Source organism: Ranitomeya variabilis, chromosome 4 (assembly GCF_051348905.1).
Source record: "Ranitomeya variabilis isolate aRanVar5 chromosome 4, aRanVar5.hap1, whole genome shotgun sequence".
In the NCBI taxonomy this organism is placed as follows: domain Eukaryota; kingdom Metazoa; phylum Chordata; class Amphibia; order Anura; family Dendrobatidae; genus Ranitomeya; species Ranitomeya variabilis.
This window is the reverse complement of record NC_135235.1, coordinates 310,230,985-310,249,950: the sequence shown is the minus strand read 5'-3', so window position 1 is coordinate 310,249,950 and position 18,966 is coordinate 310,230,985. Positions and strand designations below refer to the sequence as shown.

At 42.2% G+C, this 18,966-nt stretch overlaps 1 protein-coding gene across 3 annotated transcripts in view; it reads right to left on the bottom strand.

Annotated features, from left to right (window-relative positions):
- LOC143764627 (streptomycin biosynthesis protein StrI-like) overlaps nucleotides 1-15,575 on the bottom strand; it is a 38,598-nt gene extending 23,023 nt beyond the window's left edge. Inside the window, exons 1-4 of one of the 3 annotated variants that reach the window (XM_077250411.1) lie at nucleotides 15,414-15,575; nucleotides 14,444-14,673; nucleotides 3,383-3,964; nucleotides 2,124-2,194 (exon numbers count right to left, since the gene is read on the bottom strand). In XM_077250411.1, the coding sequence (XP_077106526.1) occupies nucleotides 2,124-2,194; nucleotides 3,383-3,964; nucleotides 14,444-14,673; nucleotides 15,414-15,419 (889 nt within the window). In that variant the 5' untranslated portion in view covers nucleotides 15,420-15,575. Of the gene's footprint in view, nucleotides 1-2,123; nucleotides 2,195-3,382; nucleotides 3,965-14,443 lie in introns of all 3 variants that reach the window. The other 2 variants (XM_077250410.1, XM_077250409.1) reach the window with 2 other exon arrangements.
- Nucleotides 15,576-18,966: the final 3,391 nt, after the last annotated feature.

The window sequence follows — 18,966 nt, the reverse complement described above, 5'->3', positions numbered from 1 at the left end:
GCAGCTCCGGTCACTGCTGTTAGACACAGATAACGGCTATGTAATAGAATATATCCGGCATGTATCACATGTGGAGGGAGTGCAGCTCCGGTCACTGCTGTTAGACACAGATAACGGCTATGTAATAGAATATATCCGGCATGTATCACATGTGGAGGGAGCTAAGCTCCGGTCACTGCTGTTAGACACAGATAACGGCTATGTAATATAATATATCCAGCATGTATCGCATGTGGAGGGAGCTCAGCTCCGGTCACTGCTGTTGGACACAGATAACGGCTATGTTATATAATACAGGGTAGTCCAAAAGTAGGTGGACAGAAAATAACATTTATTTTGATTTATATATAAAATTATATTTACTAACCCAAGCATAACATTGACAATTAAATTTTATTCTGAACAATAATACAAAAGCCCTTAAATTTTATCAACGCAGGTGCTCAAACTGTTTTCCATCACAATTTGCACAGCTTTGATGTCTGCCTCTTACGCTTTGACAAACATTTTTGCACAAGTCTCTTTGGGTATTAATTTCTTGAAATGCATCTCTTATGTAATTTTTCAAATCACTGACACTTTTTGGTTTTCGACTATAAACTTTGTCCTTGAGTACTCCCCAAAAGAAAAAAGCCATTGGGGTCTCCTCTTCGGCCAATCCATTTATTAGGAAATGTTTTATCAAGATACTCGCGGACTACTCTTGAATAATGTGGAGGGGCCCATCTTGTTGGAAATAAAGGTCATTTGAATTAGTCTGTTGCTGTAACTGGGTACCAACTTGATTCATTGGAATTTCGAGATACTTATCTCCTGTGACTGTTCCATCAACAACAAAAAAATGGTCCCAAAACACCAAAACTTGAAATACCCCCCAAACATTGACACCAGGCTCATTTAGTTGTTGCTCTAATGTTAAATGCGTGTTCTCATTATACCAGTAAATACAATTGTCTGTTAATATGGCCAGATAATTTGAAAGAAGCTTCATCACTCCACATAATGTTATCTAAAATTACTGGATTTTCTTCAATTTCGTTAAGTATAATCTCACTAAATTGCAGCCGCCTGTCTGTATCATCCTCCAATAAACCATGAATTAGACATGGACAATAAGCTTTCCACCCAATAGATTTCAGGATTCGCATGATGGAACCTCCTGAAATTCCCAATTCTAAAGAGACTCTTCTGGTGGACTTTTTTAAACTCTGAACAAATGTTTCAGCAACAAGTTGTTTATTATTTTCTGTACAGGCTGTTTTGGGTCGACCAGTTTTTGGAGCATTCAGGATTGAGCCCGTGGCATCAAATTTGTCACAAATGCGGTAAATGGTTTGTCTCTTTGGGGCTTGAGTACCAAATGTTTCAACCCAATTGGCTCTGTTTCAGCATTTTGAGATTTCCAATACTCTTTTAAAATCCATTTTCTTTGATCTGTATTTAAATTATTTGCCATTATGGGTTATCTGAATTATCTGAAAAGAAAACAGATTTGGGGGAGATTTATCTGTGAAAACTGGATCTGTGAAACTGACTCAGTTGCCCTTAGCAACCAATCAGATTCCACCTCTCATTTTCCAAAGAGTCTGTGGAGAATGAAAAGTGGAATTTGATTGGTTGCTAAGGGCAACTGAGTCAGTTTCACTTTGCACCATGTTTGATAAATCTCCCCCTTCATAACCCTAATACGCATACTGTCCACCTACTTTTGGACCACCCTGTATATCCAGCATGTATCACATGTGAAGGGAGCTCAGCTCCGGTCATTGCTGTTAGACACAGACAACAGGTACCGTATGTAATAAAACATAGCCTCGATCAAAAATGTAATGATCTGAATGGTTTATGTAACATACCAAAGAGCCCAAGATGATGATTTGGCTTCCGAACTCCCATGATCTCAATCAGATCTAGCCCCTGTGGCATGTGCTGTAAATAGGAGTCTAATCCATGAAGTTGTCACCTTGCAACTAACAGGATCTGCTGCTAATGTCTTGATGCCAGATACGGGAGGAAACCATCGTCTCACGGAGACTATTACTAGATGGGTCAGAGCTGTTTTGACCTACACATGCTACATACTGTTATTGGCTATACTGGTGTAAACGACATTGATCACTTACCAGCTTTCAAAGTCTCCAGGGTCATGGCAGCTGCAAGTTCTGGTGGAGAGCAAATAACCACCCCGGACACTCTGCGGGAAAAAATGTCACAGCTATGAATCCAAAGAGTGACTTCTCAAACCTTTTCTACTAGGGTCTCATAAGAACCACAAATCTAAAGCCCAGGCCACAATAGGTAAATCTAGAAGGCACCACCTGTGGTTGAAGTCCATAATAAAATAAGTAATATCTCTCATTTTTCCTTTCTTTGCCTTCTAAACCAAGCATAACTACAAAATGAGTCTATTAAGTTGTTAAACTAAAAGGACTGTGCAGCTTATGATCACTGCCTCCTCAAAACCTAGCTGCCACCTCACTTGCGAGGGAAGCCTCAAAGGTTGAGAAGCAATTCTGTAAAAGTAAAGTACTGATCTAAAGTCGGTATAGTGATAGTTAAAGGGTTTTCACCAAATCACTGTGTCCTCAAGGGATCCCAACAACAGAGACCCCGAGCCCGCATTACGGAGCTCTGCAGCCTTGCTTGGAGTGAAGGTGCAAACACTTGGCCTTTGCTCCATTCATTGTCTATAAGACTGCTGGAGAAAGAAACCATTACGTCATTCAGACGGAGGCTCGGCAATTCTTGGGATTGTTGGGACTTCAACAACATTAAAATTGATATGTTTATTTCGATTGAATTGAATAAATACAGTAGGTATACTATAACAACTGCAGAGTAGAAATGGTAGGTGTAAGCCAAAGTTTGATTTAAAAAACAAACAAAAAGAAATCAGAGGTGAAGGTAATAGAAAAACAAGAGGAACACTGCTCCCCTTTTTTTTTTTTTTTTAAATCCCTGACGACACAGAGCTAACCCTCCACTGGCCCTACAAGCCAAGCATCGGATAAATACAACCAGCACTTGGCAGCTGCAGCCAATCAGTGGCTAAAAGGATTATGTGCCGAATTACTAGCATCATGGCTCCCATCACTGAGCTGTGATGCCACTAATACAGCACACAACTGCCGCAGCCACTCACTGGATGCAGCGGTCATGTGCCGGCCATATGCAAACAAAGACCTCAGGAGGTTCAGAGTCAGATTGCTGGAGAAAAGAATGGATGAGTACGGCTTTTTACTCTGGATAAGCCTTTTAAGTATAATCGTACAGCTAGCCTTATACGGTAAATAACGAATTATAGGGTAAAATTGTTAGCAGATTACGCCACAAAGTAGTTACAATAATAAATCTAGCCTAAATGTACAGGGTTCACTCTCACCTTTGGTCACTAAGAACAATGTCCACATCTTGCTCCTGCAGCACTCGCGTCTTGGCCAAGAGTCCTTCATTAAAAGCTGTCTCCACTGCCAGACGTTGATTTTCGACGATGTAGTAGAGGTGGCAGCCACTTTCTTCTGCTATGCTTTGAAGCAAGGCCTGGCAACCATAGCTCACCCCTATGACAGCCAGGCCAATATTACCCTCCTGAGAACCATCTCTGCTATAAAGCCCTCCTGGGACAATGCTGTTGGAGGCTTCTGAGACAACGTGCCTTTGGTTGGTGTGCTTGGAGGAGATAGACGGATGCTGGATATGGATTGTTCCAAATGATGACGGCAATGAGGAGGAGGTAGACGGCGTTGAATCTTCTCTTCCACACATAATGTTGGTGGTGGAACTGATGTTTGGGTGACCCGGAAACGAGGACTGTTGGTGACGATGGAGCGGAGGTAATAGCACCGGATTACTGGTGCTGTTGGTATTGCTGACAGAACTGGCCTGCAGTGTAAAGGAGGGCTGAGGCTGAAATGACGGGTCCAGAGGAAGGGAGAGGTCCTCAACGTGGTTTGCACCTGTTGTTCTAGAAAAAAGCAGGATACATTAAGGTCTGCCTGTGCTACATACACATCTCTATCCTAATACAAGCCGGCACATGGCAGGATCCAAAACATATATTCCTATTGTCAAGATGAGTAAATATTTCAATCCAATCGTCTGTACCTTGGAACAAGCTACATTCTGTCTCGTACTCTGGTCATCTCAAGGGTCCATTCAGAATTCTGATTTTCTGCCACAATCCAGCATGTAATACAGTCAATGCTGATTTAAATGTCAGAAAATGACCTGCGTGAGCCAGGTATTGATCTTAAATAATTTTTGTTTAAATGTTTGATTTTCTTTTCATATCATGATCTATATTAAATGAAAACAAGATATATATATATATATATATATATATATATATATATATATATATATATATATATATATATATATATATATATATACACACAAACACACTGTATATCTATTGCAATTTTCACACTAGACAATAGGTCTAATTAAAAGGGGTTATCCATGACTCTAGATATTTTTACCCTAGGGGCCTAAGATTTAGGTGCTACCTACCTATCTGTTCTGGCCAGTGATGATCCCTCCTGGCTCAGGTGCGGATTTTCCTGCTTCCCTTGACCTCACATAAAGAGAACAGAGCATTCTCTTCCGGTCTGCTCTGTCAACAGAAGGTCAATGCCGATATCAGGCTGATTGACAGCCGACTCCCGGGCGTTAGCAGCATGGAGCTGCTTGTCAATCAGGATGACATCCGCAGTGACGCCCTATTGACAGAGCAGAGCAGAAAAGAAGAAGCTGCTCTGTAGATGTGACAACACCAGCAACAGGTGAATCGCGGGCAAGAGTGGTATGTTACATATCTGAACCGGCATAGATTGATGCCGCGTACAACAGGCAAGTAGTTAGAAACTACCTAAGTTTTTAGCTCCATAGGAAAGAATAACCAACGTCAAAGATAACTCCTTTAACCCACTCCCACCCCGCCATGATTTTCAAAGTATGTTTACTCTGAAACATCGTAGAGTTAAAGAACAAGATATACCTGGCTGAATCTCTGGCAGGAGCGGACAATGTCCGGCGCCGGGTACAACAGACAGGTAGTTACCTCTGTTAGCAACAACAGGTCTTTTTTTTTTTAAGTCCTGGATATCCCCTTTTAGTGGTGAAAAAATTGCCATTTTCTGGGACTCACAAATATTTTTCTATTGATGGAGCTGTGTATTTGCTTATCTTTCACATGACACAATTAAGTCTTTATTGTCACAATTTAGAGGTACGTACAATGTTTCGATTGGTCTTTAGAGTATTTATTATGAAAGGTCCAGCAACACATTTTTTTTTCTTTTAACGGAATTTACCATATGGGTTAATTAGTTTCATATTTCAATAGGCAAGACTTTTACAGATGCAGCAATATTTATTTTTAAAATGTTTATTTTTTAAATTGGAAACATTTATACATATATTTATATATTAAATATTTTTATTTGTTTTCTTAATCCTCATAGGGGACTTAAATCAACACAATACAGTAAATAGCAAAAATCACTGTTTCCTTTGAGCCAAAGACTGAGTTTCACATGAGTATCAACCTAGAAGTCATTACTCATGAGGCCTTTAGCAGGCTCCTTATGGATCGCAACCAATCGGGACCCCGTGGTCACAATGATCACATAGCACCAATAGACTGACTTAGGCTCTATCTTTTCATAGAATCCTTCTGAGCATTGTCTAATCTGGGAAAAGGTCACCATGAAGGGGGCACGAATTGAATGGTGAATTGTGGATCCATTGTTATCTACTGTATATGGGATTATCTGCCATTGTAATCCTGGCTGTGATGATAATGAAGATGCTGAAAAGTCTTCTGTAAAGAACAGAAAGTGTGAGTAACCAATATAAAGGCTCCCGTACAGTTTAGATAAAAGGCAGCTGAACCCACACATTTCAGAAGACCATAATGTGTATTGCGGCCTCTCAACTGTCTCTCAACAGATGTTGGGGAACAAAAGGATTAGATAAACTAAATTGAAGCTTTTATTTGGTGGACAGGTAAGGTATTACCAGATTACTATGGCAGCAGCTTTCTCATAGAAAACACAGAAATGCTTGGCTGAGTTAGGAGAGATAGAAGTCAACCAACAGATATCTCTGTATGACCTACAGGCCAGTGTGAAAACTGCAAGAAATTAAAGGGATTGTTGGGTGAAAACAAGTTACTTGCTGAAAAAAGGACATGGACCGCACATCCAAAAAAATCACTTGTTGATCTAATACCGGCAGGGCCAGGCAAAATTACGTATAGCTGAGCATGAGGTTCTTCATTTAACATTCTGATCAGACTGTATGAAGCCCACTGCTACGTCACGGCAAATCTCTCAGTGAGTCCTAACCTATTAAAGGAATGGTGCCGTACGCTAAGCACCGCCTCAGCAACAGTGCATCAGAAGGGAATGCAGCTTGGTGCCGCACAGAACCCATGCTGCAAGACTGAGCCCCCACGACTGCAGACCGCACCACCCCACAGGCACAAAACCACAGCAACAATGCTCCCCATTGTTCAGTCTGACAGCTTGTGGAAGGGGAGTTTGTCTGCTCCATTCACTTGGTGTTGGTACTGTGTGGAAGCCATTGTTGCTTTGGTTTTGTGCCTGTGGGGCTTTGTGGCCTGGAGTCATGGGGACTCAGTCTTGCAGCATGGATGCTGAGAGGCATCAGGTTGCCCGCCCTGCTGGTGCATTGTGGCTGCAATGGTGGTCAGCTCATGGCACCGCTCCTTTAAGGCTACAAAAAGTTAGGAAGCAATGAGAGGTTCGCCGTGACGTGGCAGTGGGCCTCATACAGTCTGATCAGAATGTTAAACTAAGAACCTCATGTTCAGTTTGTACATTTTGCCTAGTGGCATTAGACCAAAGTATGATTTTTTTGGATGTGCGGTCCAAGTCTTTTTTTTTCAGCAGAAAACAAGTAATTACTTATAAATGGGTCTGGTGATAACTTATTGATCAATGGGGGTCCGACAGCTGCGACCTGTACTGATCGGCAGAACGGAGAATTTTTGTCCCCGACGTAGCACCTTTATCTCTATTAGAAAAGAACAGCTGTCAGTAGCATCCTAAGTCATCTTTATGAGCATATAGGTCATAGAAAGCTGAATAAAATGATACCTTGATATCTGCGATCTGATGTCTAAGGCTGGTTGCACACTAGCGTTCGGCAGGGCTGCTGATGAAAGCCTTCTTCCTCCGTTAAGCCCTGCCCACTGCTGCACCTCTTCCTTCAGCTCCGCCTATGTCTGCATGCGTCCTGCATACCCTATCTTTAACATTGGGTACGCAGGCCATGCGGATGTATGCGGATGCCTCCGCATGCATCGTTTTGACGCTGCGCTGACCTGCGTCAAACGCAACATGTTGCATTTTGTTGCGGTGGGAACAGCATCATAACAACGCATGTGGAGGCATCCGCATACATCCGTATGGCCTGCGTACCCAATGTTAAAGATAGGGTATGCAGGACACACACAGACGTAGGCGGAGCTGAAGGAAGCGGGTGGGGCTTAATGGAGGAAGAAGGCTGCCATCTGCAGCCCTGCCGAACGCTAGTGTGAAACTAGCCTTATTCCAGAGAAATCCATGTTTTTCTTATATGTAAATGAGCTGTTCCAGGCTATAGGCCAGACACTGATCGGCATCAGAGTCTGCCTCCAGAGCTTAATTGTAATAAAAGAGAGAGTTATCAGTACGAGGCAAGTAACTAACACAGGACAGTAGAAGTGAGCTTTATTTCAAACCAACACATTAGCAGCTGCAGCCCTCACAGCTCTGATGTACTGCAACTCTGTCTGCCTGTGAGATAGAAGCTGAGAGGAAGCTGCAGATGTGTCAGTTATTACCCCACACAGCTCTGCAGTGAGATCAGAGAGCAGCCATTACACATCACACTCGTAACCATTATACATCACATTGTTAACTCTTCCTTACATTTAAAATAATCTCTGGGAGATCTGTCTGGCCCATAGTCCTGAACAGCTCATTTACTTATATAAAAAAACATGGAATAAGACACCAGTTTGCACATATCAACAAATCGTTTTATTCAGCTTCCTGTGGCCTGCATGTCGATATAGATGGCTTAGGGGGGGTTCATCATGCTGACAAATTCCCTTTTATAGTGGTACTAGCTGAAGAGCCCAGCGTTGCCTGGGCATAGTAAATATCTGTGGTTAGTTATAGCACCTCACTTCTCTTATTTTCCCATCACGCCTCTCATTTTCCCCCTCACATCTCTCATTTTCCCCCTCACATCTCTCATTTCCCCCCTCACTCCTCTCATTCCCCCCTAACACTTGTCATTTCGACCTCACATCTGTCATTTTCTGATCACTCCACTATTTTCCCTCACTCCTCTCATTTTGCACTCACCTTTTCATTTTCACCTCACACCCCTCATTTTCACCTCACACCTCTCATTTTCCCCTCAGTATATACATGTTTGTCATCTCCCTTATATATAGTATATACCTGTATGTCATCTCCCCTGTAAATATATACCTGCTGTATGTCATCTCCTCCTGTATATTGTATATACATGTGTCATCTCCTCCTGTATATAGTATATACATGTCATCTCTTCTGTAGATACTATATACCTGTATGTCATCTCCTCCTATAGTATATACCTTTATGTCATCTCTTGTATATACCTGTATGTCATCTCCTCCTGTATATAGTATATACCTGTATGTCATCTCCTCCTTTATATAGTATATACCTGTATGTCATCTCCTGTATATACCTGTATGTCATCTCCCCTGTATATAGTATATACCTGCTGTATGTCATCTCCTCCTCTATATACCTATGTGTCATCTCCTCTTTTATATAGTATATACCTGTAAGTCATCTCCTCCTGTATATAGTATATAACTGTGTGTCATCTGCTCCTGTATATAGCATACACCTGTGTGTCATCTCCTCCTGTATATAGTATGTACCTGTATGTCATCTCCTCCTTTATATAGTATATACCTGTGTATCATCTCCTCCTGTATATACCTGTGTGTCATCTGCTCCTGTATATAGTATATATCTGTGTGTCATCTCCTCCTGTATATAGTATATACGTGTCATCTCCCCTGTATATAATATATACCTGTATGTTATCTCCTCCTGTATATAGTATATACGTGTCATCTGCTCCTGTATATAGTATATACCTGTATGTCATCTCCTCCTGTATATAGTATATACCTGTGTATCATCTCCTCCTGTATATAGTATATACCTGTGTGTCATCTGCTCCTGTATATAGTATATATCTGTGTGTCATCTCCTGTATATAGTATATACGTGTGTCATCTCCCCTGTATATAGTATATACCTGTGTGTCATCTTCTCCTTTATATAGTATATACCTGTATGTCATCTCCTGTATATACCTGTATGTCATCTCCCCTGTATATAGTATATACCTGCTGTATGTCATCTCCTCCTCTATATACCTATGTGTCATCTCCTCTTTTATATAGTATATACCTGTAAGTCATCTCCTCCTGTATATAGTATATAACTGTGTCATCTGCTCCTGTATATAGCATACACCTGTGTGTCATCTCCTCCTGTATATAGTATGTACCTGTATGTCATCTCCTCCTTTATATAGTATATACCTGTGTATCATCTCCTCCTGTATATACCTGTGTGTCATCTGCTCCTGTATATAGTATATATCTGTGTGTCATCTCCTCCTGTATATAGTATATACGTGTCATCTCCCCTGTATATAATATATACCTGTATGTTATCTCCTCCTGTATATAGTATATACGTGTCATCTGCTCCTGTATATAGTATATACCTGTATGTCATCTCCTCCTGTATATAGTATATACCTGTGTATCATCTCCTCCTGTATATAGTATATACCTGTGTGTCATCTGCTCCTGTATATAGTATATATCTGTGTGTCATCTCCTGTATATAGTATATACGTGTGTCATCTCCCCTGTATATAGTATATACCTGTGTCATCTCCTCCTGTATATAGTATATTCCTGTGTGTCATCTCCTCCTGTATATAGTATATATCTGTGTGTCATCTCCTCCTGTATATAGTATATACTTGTGTGTCATCTCCCCTGTATATAGTATATACTTGTGTGTCATCTCCCCTGTATATAGTATACACCAGTGTGTCATCTCCCCTGTATATAGTATATACCTGTGTGTCATCTCCCCTGTATATACATAGTTACATAGTTATTAAGGTTGAAGGAAGACTTTAAGTCCATCTAGTTCAACCCATAGCCTAGCATGCCCTAACATGTTGATCCAGGGGAAGGCAAAAAAAACCCATGTGGTAAGAGTAAGCTCCATCATGGGGAAAAAAATTCCTTCCCGACCCCACATACGGCAATCAGACTAGTTCCCTGGATCAACGCCTTATCAAGGAATCTAATATATATACCCTGTAATATTATACTTTTCCAGAAAGGTATCCAGTCCCCTCTTAAATTGAAGCAATGAGTCACTCATTACAACATCATACGGCAGAGAGTTCCATAGTCTCACTGCTCTTACAGTAAAGAATCCGCGTCTGTTATTATGCTTAAACCTTTTTTCTTCCAGACGTAGAGGATGCCCCCTTGTCCCGGTCACCGGTCTATGATTAAAAAGATCAGCAGAAAGGTCTTTGTATTGTCCCCTCATATATTTATACATTAACATAAGATCACCCTTTAGTCTTCGTTTTTCCAAACTAAATAGCCCCAAGTGTAATAACCTATCTTGGTATGGCAGACCCCCCAGTCCTCTAATAACCTTGGTTGCTCTTCTCTGCACCCGCTCCAGTTCAGCTATGTCTTTCTTATACACCGGAGACCAGAACTGTGCACAGTATTCTAAGTGTGGTCGCACTAGTGACTTGTATAGAGGTAAAATGATGTTCTCCTCATGAGCATCTATGCCTCTTTTAATGCATCCCATTATTTTATTTGCCTTTGTAGCAGCTGCCTGACACTGGCCACTGAATATGAGTTTGTCATCCACCCATGCACCCAGGTCTTTTTCATTGACGGTTTTGCCCAGAGTTTTAGAATTAAGCACATAGTTATACATCTTAGTACTTCTACCCAAGTGCATGACCTTACATTTATCCCCATTAAAGCTCATTTGCCATTTATCAGCCCAAGCTTCTAGTTTACATAAATCAGCCTGTAATATAAAATTGTCCTCCCCTGTATTGATTACCCTGCAGAGTTTAGTGTCATCTGCAAATATTGAAATTGTACTCTGAATGCCCCCTACAAGGTCATTAATAAATATGTTAAAAAGAAGAGGGCTCAATACTGACCCCTGTGGTACCCCAATACTAACCGTGACCCAGTCCGAGTGTGCTCCATTAATAACCACCCTTTGTTTCCTATCCCTGAGCCAACTCTCAACCCACTTGCACATATTTTCCCCTATCCCCATTATTCTCATTTTATGTATCAACCTTTTGTGTGGCACCGTATCAAAAGCTTTTGATATAGTATATACCAGTGTGTCATCTCCTCCTGTATATAGTATATACCTGTGTCATCTCCCCTGTATACAGTATATATGTGTGTGTCATCTCCTCCTGTATATAGTGTATACCTGTGTGTCATCTCCTCCTGCATATAGTATATACCTATGTCATCTCTCTTGTATATAGTATATACCTGTGTGTCATCTCCCCTGTATATAGTATATACCTGTGTGTCATCTCCCCTGTATATATTATGTACCTGTGTGTCATCTCCCCTGTATATATTATGTACCTGTATGTCATCTCCCCTGTATATAGTATATACGTGTGTCATCTCCTCCTGTACATAGTATATACCTGTGTCATCTCCCCTGTATATAGTATATACCTGTGTGTCATCTCCCCTGTATATAGTATATATGTGTGTGTCATCTCTCCTGTATATAGTATATATCTGTGTGTCATCTCCCCTGTACATAGTATACTGTATATCTGTATGTCATCTCCTCCTGTATTAGACCACGTTCACACGTTATTTGGTCAGTATTTTTACCTCGGTATTTGTAAGCTAAATTGGCAGCCTGATAAATCCCCAGCCAACAGGAAGCCCTCCCCCCTGGCAGTATATATTAGCTCACACATACACATAATAGACAGGTCATGTGACTGACCGCTGCCGTATTTCCTATATGGTACATTTGTTGCTCTTGCAGTTTGTCTGCTTATTAATCAGATTTTTATTTTTGAAGGATAATACCAGACTTGTGTGTCTTTTAGGGCGAGTTTCATGTGTCACGTTGTGTGTGTTGAGTTGCATGTGGCTACATGCATGTAGCGACTTTTGTGAGATGTGTTTTGTGTAGCGACATGCGTGTAGCAACTTTTTGTGTGTCGAGTTGCATGTGACAGGTTAGTGTAGCAAGTTGTGTGCAGCAAGTTTTGCGCATGGCGAGTTTTGTGCGTGTGGCGAGTTTTATGTGTGGTGCGTTTTGAGTATGTGCAAGTTTTGTGTGAGGCAACTTTTGCATGTGTTGCAACTTTTGTGCATGTGGCTATTTTTCCGCGTGTGCAAGTTTTGCGTGTGGCGAGTTTTCCATGAGGTGAGTTTTGCACGTGTGGCGAGTTTTGCGTGAGCCTAGTTTTGCATGTGGCGAGTTTTGCGCATGGCAAGCTTTGAGCGGCGACTTTTGTGTTTTGACTTTTATGTGGCGAGGTTGGTGTATGTGTGGTGAAATGTGTGCTGAGGGTGGTATACGTGTTCAAGCACGTGGTAGTGTGTGGCGCATTTTGTGTGTGTGTTCATATCCCCATGTGTGGTGAGTATCCCATGTCGGGTCCCCACCTTAGCAACTGTATGGTATATACTCTTTGGCACCATCGCTCTCACTCTAAGTCCCCCTTGTTCACATCTGGCAGCTGTCACTTTGCCTCCAACACTTTTCCTTTCACTTTTTCCCCATTATGTAGATAGGGGCAAAATTGTTTGGTGAATTGGAACGCGCGGGGTTAAAATTTCGCCTCACAACATAGCCTATGACGCTCTCAGGGTCCAGATGTGTGACTGTGCAAAATTTTGTGGCTATAGCTGCGACGGTGCAGATGCCAGTCTCGGACATATACACACACACACACACACACACACACACACACACACATTCAGCTTTATATATTAGATTTACACAGTATATGCCAGACATTACCAATAGATATCCCACATCTAGGGAAAACATCCATCCCAATGTGGAATAAAAAGCATCTGTCAGTACAATCATGAGTGACTCCAACTGACTACCAGAAGAATTCTCAATGAAAAATTAAGCGACTTGAGTAGAAAATCTGAAGCAACCCAAAGAAGGATAAGAAAAGTAAAGTATTAGCAAGAGTATTCTACATGGACAGTGCAGAGATCTTTCTAATGTTTTTACACCTAGTCCTGCAACGATGACAATGGGGCATCCTCTACGTCTAGAGGAAAGGTTTTTCTATCACAGGCAGTAATACTTTACTGTATGAGCAGTGAGATTATGTAACTCTCTGCCACATGATGCTGTCATTGCCGATTCACTAAACAAGTATAAAGAGGCTGGGTTGCCTTTTTTGATACATATAATACTACAGGTCATAGGTACTAGGTTCTGTGATGAGATGCTGATCCAGGGAACCAGCCTTAATGTTATATACAAAATGGAAGGAATTTTCCCCTAATATGAGGAAATTAGCATATGCCTCATGGGGGTTTTGTCTTCCTCTGGATCAACATGTTACATTATAGTTTAAATCTGATAGACTTGGGTGTATTTTTAACCTTAACAATTATAAACTGTATATTTATTTAGTTGTAAAGTAGCCATATTTTTACTTTAGGCCATGTTCACACTATCAATATTTGGTCAGTATTTTACATCAGTATTTGTAAGCCAAAATCAGGAGGAAAAGTATACTAGAAACACGTCACCACTTCCGTATTTGGCTATGTGCACACAATGTGGATTTGCTGCGGATCTGCAGTGGATTTTTCCGCGCAGAAACGCTGCAGATCCACACTGTGATGTACAGTACAATGTAAATCAATGGGCCAAAAAAAAAGCTGTGCACATGGTGCATAAAAATCAGTGCGGAATTGCTGCGGATTTCAAAGAAGTGCATGTCCCTTCTTTTGTGCGTTTCTGCACCCCTCCATGATAAAAATCTGCAGTGGCAAAAACCGCAGAAAATCCGCACAAAATCCACATCAATTCCGCATAAAAACTGCACAAAATCCGCACAAAAACCGCGGCAAATCTGCGGTTGCGGATTCTGCCAGGAGATGCGGATTTTTTGCAGAAAATTCTGCACCTCTTTTCCTACGTGTGCACATAGCCTTAATCATCCACTCCTGGTTTTGGCTTACAAATACTGGTATAAAATACTGACCAAATACTAAACATGTGCCCGTGGCCTTATAGTTGATGACTTGCAGCCATTTTTTACTTACACCAGCACAGGGGCTCGGTTCCAGTGCTGCTTGATCAGTCTCCGGTTCCTATAATGCCTTCCTGAGGCCAAATGCTCCAAAATGCGATCCCGTCTCACCCGCATGGGCAGCTCGCAGGATTTACAGTACAGAGTCTCCACCACCGATGTCTCTCCTGTATCATCATGTTCTATCACGTGTCTCCTCACCGCCAAGTCCGTGAACTCCGCAGCGTAGTCGTGCAGCGTTTTCTTTTTCCGTCCCATGACAAAAAACAAAACAAAAACAAAGACTAGAGAAGTTCAGAGCACGGCAGAGTCCAAGATATGTTGGTATGGCGGTCTCCGACTACTTTCTGATGCTGCCTTCTCATATCTCAGAACGTGACGCTCAGCTACAGGAAATAATCGCTGCTCATCGTCGCCCCAATTCCTCATGAAATGACAGAATTCACATTATACTTATTGTTCCATAAAACCCTCACTAGAATAAATCAGCCCCTCCTGCAGGTTTACATCACCCCCACGTGATCACAGGCCCCCGCCGCCCTCAGAGCATAGCAGTAAATATTTGTTTGGGGGGGGTTCATAAAAATTATAGATTTTGCACTAAATTATATAAATTTCGATCATATATTACAATGGCTAATACCTGAATACACTACTCTGTCCAGACACCGCCTCAGCTTATAATGATCACTGGGGGGGGAAGGGCAGCGGCTATAACATACAGGTTACCACGGTGATGAGATTAACCCTATCGTCACTCCCATAATATACAGGTCACCATGATGATAAATGAGATTAACCCTTTCATGGATCCTATAATATACAGGTTACCATGGTGATAATTAAGATTAACCCTGTCACTCCTATAATATACAGGTTACTATGGTCATAAATTATATTAACCCTACAGTTCCCACGGGTGTGTATGCAGCTCTGTCACCATTCAGTGCCAGACTATACAGCTACCCTGCCCCCTCCCTTACCACCATTTTCTACATAGGTATGTAAATTGTATACAGGAGCTCCACGGACTGCCTACTCCGCTATCACCGGGAGGTGCAGCCCCTAATGTCTTCCCCCGCACACAGTTCAAGACTTCCAGCGAGTTTACTGCTCCTAACTCAACAACTTAGCTGACCCGGAAACGGAACTTTATATGAACCGGAAGTGAAAGAGGAGCACAGAGTTGCGCGGACGCTTTAATTAGAATTAGTGACCAGCGGCATCTAGCGGTGGCGGATCGCATTGCAGCGCTGAGTGTCTGATAGATACGTACAGACAGGCTGGTACAAAGAGGGTCACACAGAGCAGCGTTTCTTTCCGCATGAAAACCTCACAGAAAAATGCTGCGTACATTTCAAGAATTTTTTTTACTTAGTTTTTATTGCATTTTTCTGTGTTTTTTATGCCTTCCATTGAATGGACAAAAAAACATTCATAGAAGTGAAATGTGTTAAAAAAATGCAAGTAAAAAAATGCACTGGGTGAAATTAGAAATGTCATTTATTTTACTGCTACTGTAAAAAGCTGCATTTTTGGCATAAAAAACTGGTATATGTGAACAGGAGCTAAGAAGACAGGCGGTGGTATAATGTCTTACCCCGATACTACAGAGATCCCATACACCGAGCTTGTAGTAACACAATGCTTGTTCGCTCAGAAACAGACATCTCCGGGGGCCACATTGGGCCCCATATCTGTTCCATAAGTGATTTTTCCAGAAATGTAAACTCATACAGCTTCTTAACCCCTTAATGACCGTTTTTGCATTTCCATTTTCGCTCCCCTTCTTCCCAGAGCCATAACTTTTTTATTTTTCCGTCAATATGGCCAAGTGAGGACTTGTTTTTTGCGGGACGAGTTGTACTTTTGTACTGCGGCATAGATTCTACCATGTCGTGTACTGGAAATCAGGGAAAAAAATTTAAAGTGCGGTGAAATTGTAAAAAAAAGTGCAATTCCGCAATTGTTTGTTTTGGATTATTTTTACCATGTTCACTAAATGTTAAAACTGACCTGCCATTATGATTCTCCAAGTCATTACCAGTTCGTAGACACCAAACATATCTGGGTTCTTTTTTATTTAAGTGGTGGAAAAAAAAATTCAAAGGCTTATCTTTTGCATGCCGATCTGACGTTTTTATTGATACTATTTTGGTGTAGATGTGATCTTTCGATCGTCTACTATTGCATTTTATTGCAATGTTGCAGCGACCAAAAAACGTAATTCTGACATTTTGATTCTCTCCAGTCACCTTCCATGACAGCCACTTTGGAGGTTGTCTTCCCCGCCCTACTAGGGGACAGGAACACAAAGAGGTTAAATACCCCTCCCCTTCCTGCAACCACCAGTGTTTTCCTGTCCGCTATGGGGCATGAAGAGGATCTCTGAAGGTGCTGCCATGGCCGGCGATTAGAGCACCCCACATACAGTACCTCTGAAGCCAGGCAGCTGAGGTCAGGGCTTCGGTCTCTCCTCCTCCCGTGGCTGCTCTCGTCTCCTCACTCTGCGGGACTCGGGACCCTCCCGCCTCTCCTGCGCTCACTCCGGGGGTAAAGCAGGGCGGTGATGTGCGCGCCGGGGGCCTCCTGCAGCTCCCCAGTTTCCTCCTCCCCCGTTGCTGCCGTCCCGAAGTCCGCGTGCTGTCCGGTGGTGGCATGCCTCCACTTCCGGGTCATCTCTGTGCGACAAAATGCGAAAGCGGAGACATTTTTCTCCCTCTACCACACGGACTGGGCACAAGGAATAGATGCGTTCGCACAATTGTGGAATTTCAACCTCGCATATGCTTTTCCACCCATACCAATGCTGGCAAAGACGCTACAAAAAATCCAGACAGACCGAGTGAGTCCCCACAATCCTAATTGCCCCTCTGTGGCCCGGGAGGAGCTGGTACAGTGCCCTTCTGGACATGGCTCAAGAAGGCCCCTGGCCTCTACCTCACAAAGTCGATCTCCTTCATCAAGGTCCTATACTACACCCGCACCTACACAAACTGAACCTGGCAGCATGGTTACTGAGGCCAAAATTCTGAAAGTCAAAGGTCTCTCTGATGAAGTAATCCAAACCCTTCAGAAAAGCAGAAAGCCAATAACCAATGCCATTTATGCCAAGGTTTGGAAAAGGTTTTCATCCTGGTGCTCCCCTAAAACCCCTGATCCCTCCCACCCTAATATAGCACAGGTCTTAGACTTTTTATAAAAGGGTCTAGAAATGGGCCTCACTCCTAGCACACTAAAAGATTTTGACTTAGCCAGCCACCGCTGTATCAAATGTTTTATGGCGTCGGCAGCCAGAATTCGTCCTAAACTTCGCAGTCAGGTGCCTCCTTGGGATCTCAATATTATGCTTAACAGCCTAACTTGGGATCCATTTGAGCCCTTAGAATCCATGACCATAAAGAACTTAACCCTTAAAACCGTCTTCTTAGTCGCAATCACTACTGCTAGACGTATGCTGTAGGAGAATGGCAGGCCCTGTCGATACAGGAACCCTATCTAACACTCACTGCAGACAGTATTATCCTTAGATTAGATCACTCTTTTCTACCTAAAGTGGTCTCAAACTTCCATAGGGATCAGGATGTTGTGCTGCCCTCATTCTGCCCAAACCCTCCCAGCCCTAAGGAAGAGACCTTTCACATCCTCGAAGTTCGCAGGGTGGTTCTATTTTACCTACAACAGACTGAAGCCTGGCGAGTTGACCAAAATCTATTCATCCAGTTCTCAGGATGAAATAAAGGCAAGAAGGGGGCAAAGAACATGATCGCAAACTGGATCAGACAGTCTATTTGCCTGGCCTACTCTTCTCAGAAGCTGGATCCACCTGATTCACTGAAGACAATTCTACCCGTGCGATGGCAACATCATGAGCAGAGAGGGGTAATGCTTCGTCAGAGCAGATATGCAAAGCCGCCACCTGGTTGTCCATCCACACGTTCACCAGACATTTCAGGCTAAATTTCAATAGGGATTTAACATTTGGCAGACGAGTTCTGCAGGCCGTGATCCCTCCCTAGAGAAATTAGCTGTTTGTACTACTCCGAAGTGGCCGTTGTGGAAGGTGACTGGAGAAAATATAATCTTACCGGTAATTCGGTTTCTAGAAACCTTCCACGACAGCACTAATTTCCCTCCCTATCTGATATTCTTAGTGGATGATTCCTGCACTTTTGTGGTAATTATACATGCTAGTGTGTCCAGGAAAACACTGGCGGTTGCAGGAAGGGGAGGGGCATTTAACCTTTTTGTGTTCCTGTCCCCTATTAGGGCGGGGAAGACAACCTCTGAAGTGGCTGTCGTGGAAGGTTCCTAGAAACCGAATTACCGGTAAGACTAATTCTATCTTTTTTCTCGCTATGCCCTTTACCGATCGGATTCATTCTTTTTATATCTTGAGAGATCGGGCAATTTTTAACTCAGTGATACCAAATATGTGTATTTTTTTTTTGTTTTGTTTTATTTTGAATGTCGTGAATGGGGGTGATTTGAACTTTTATACATTTTTAATTTTTTTATATTTTAAAAACATTTTTT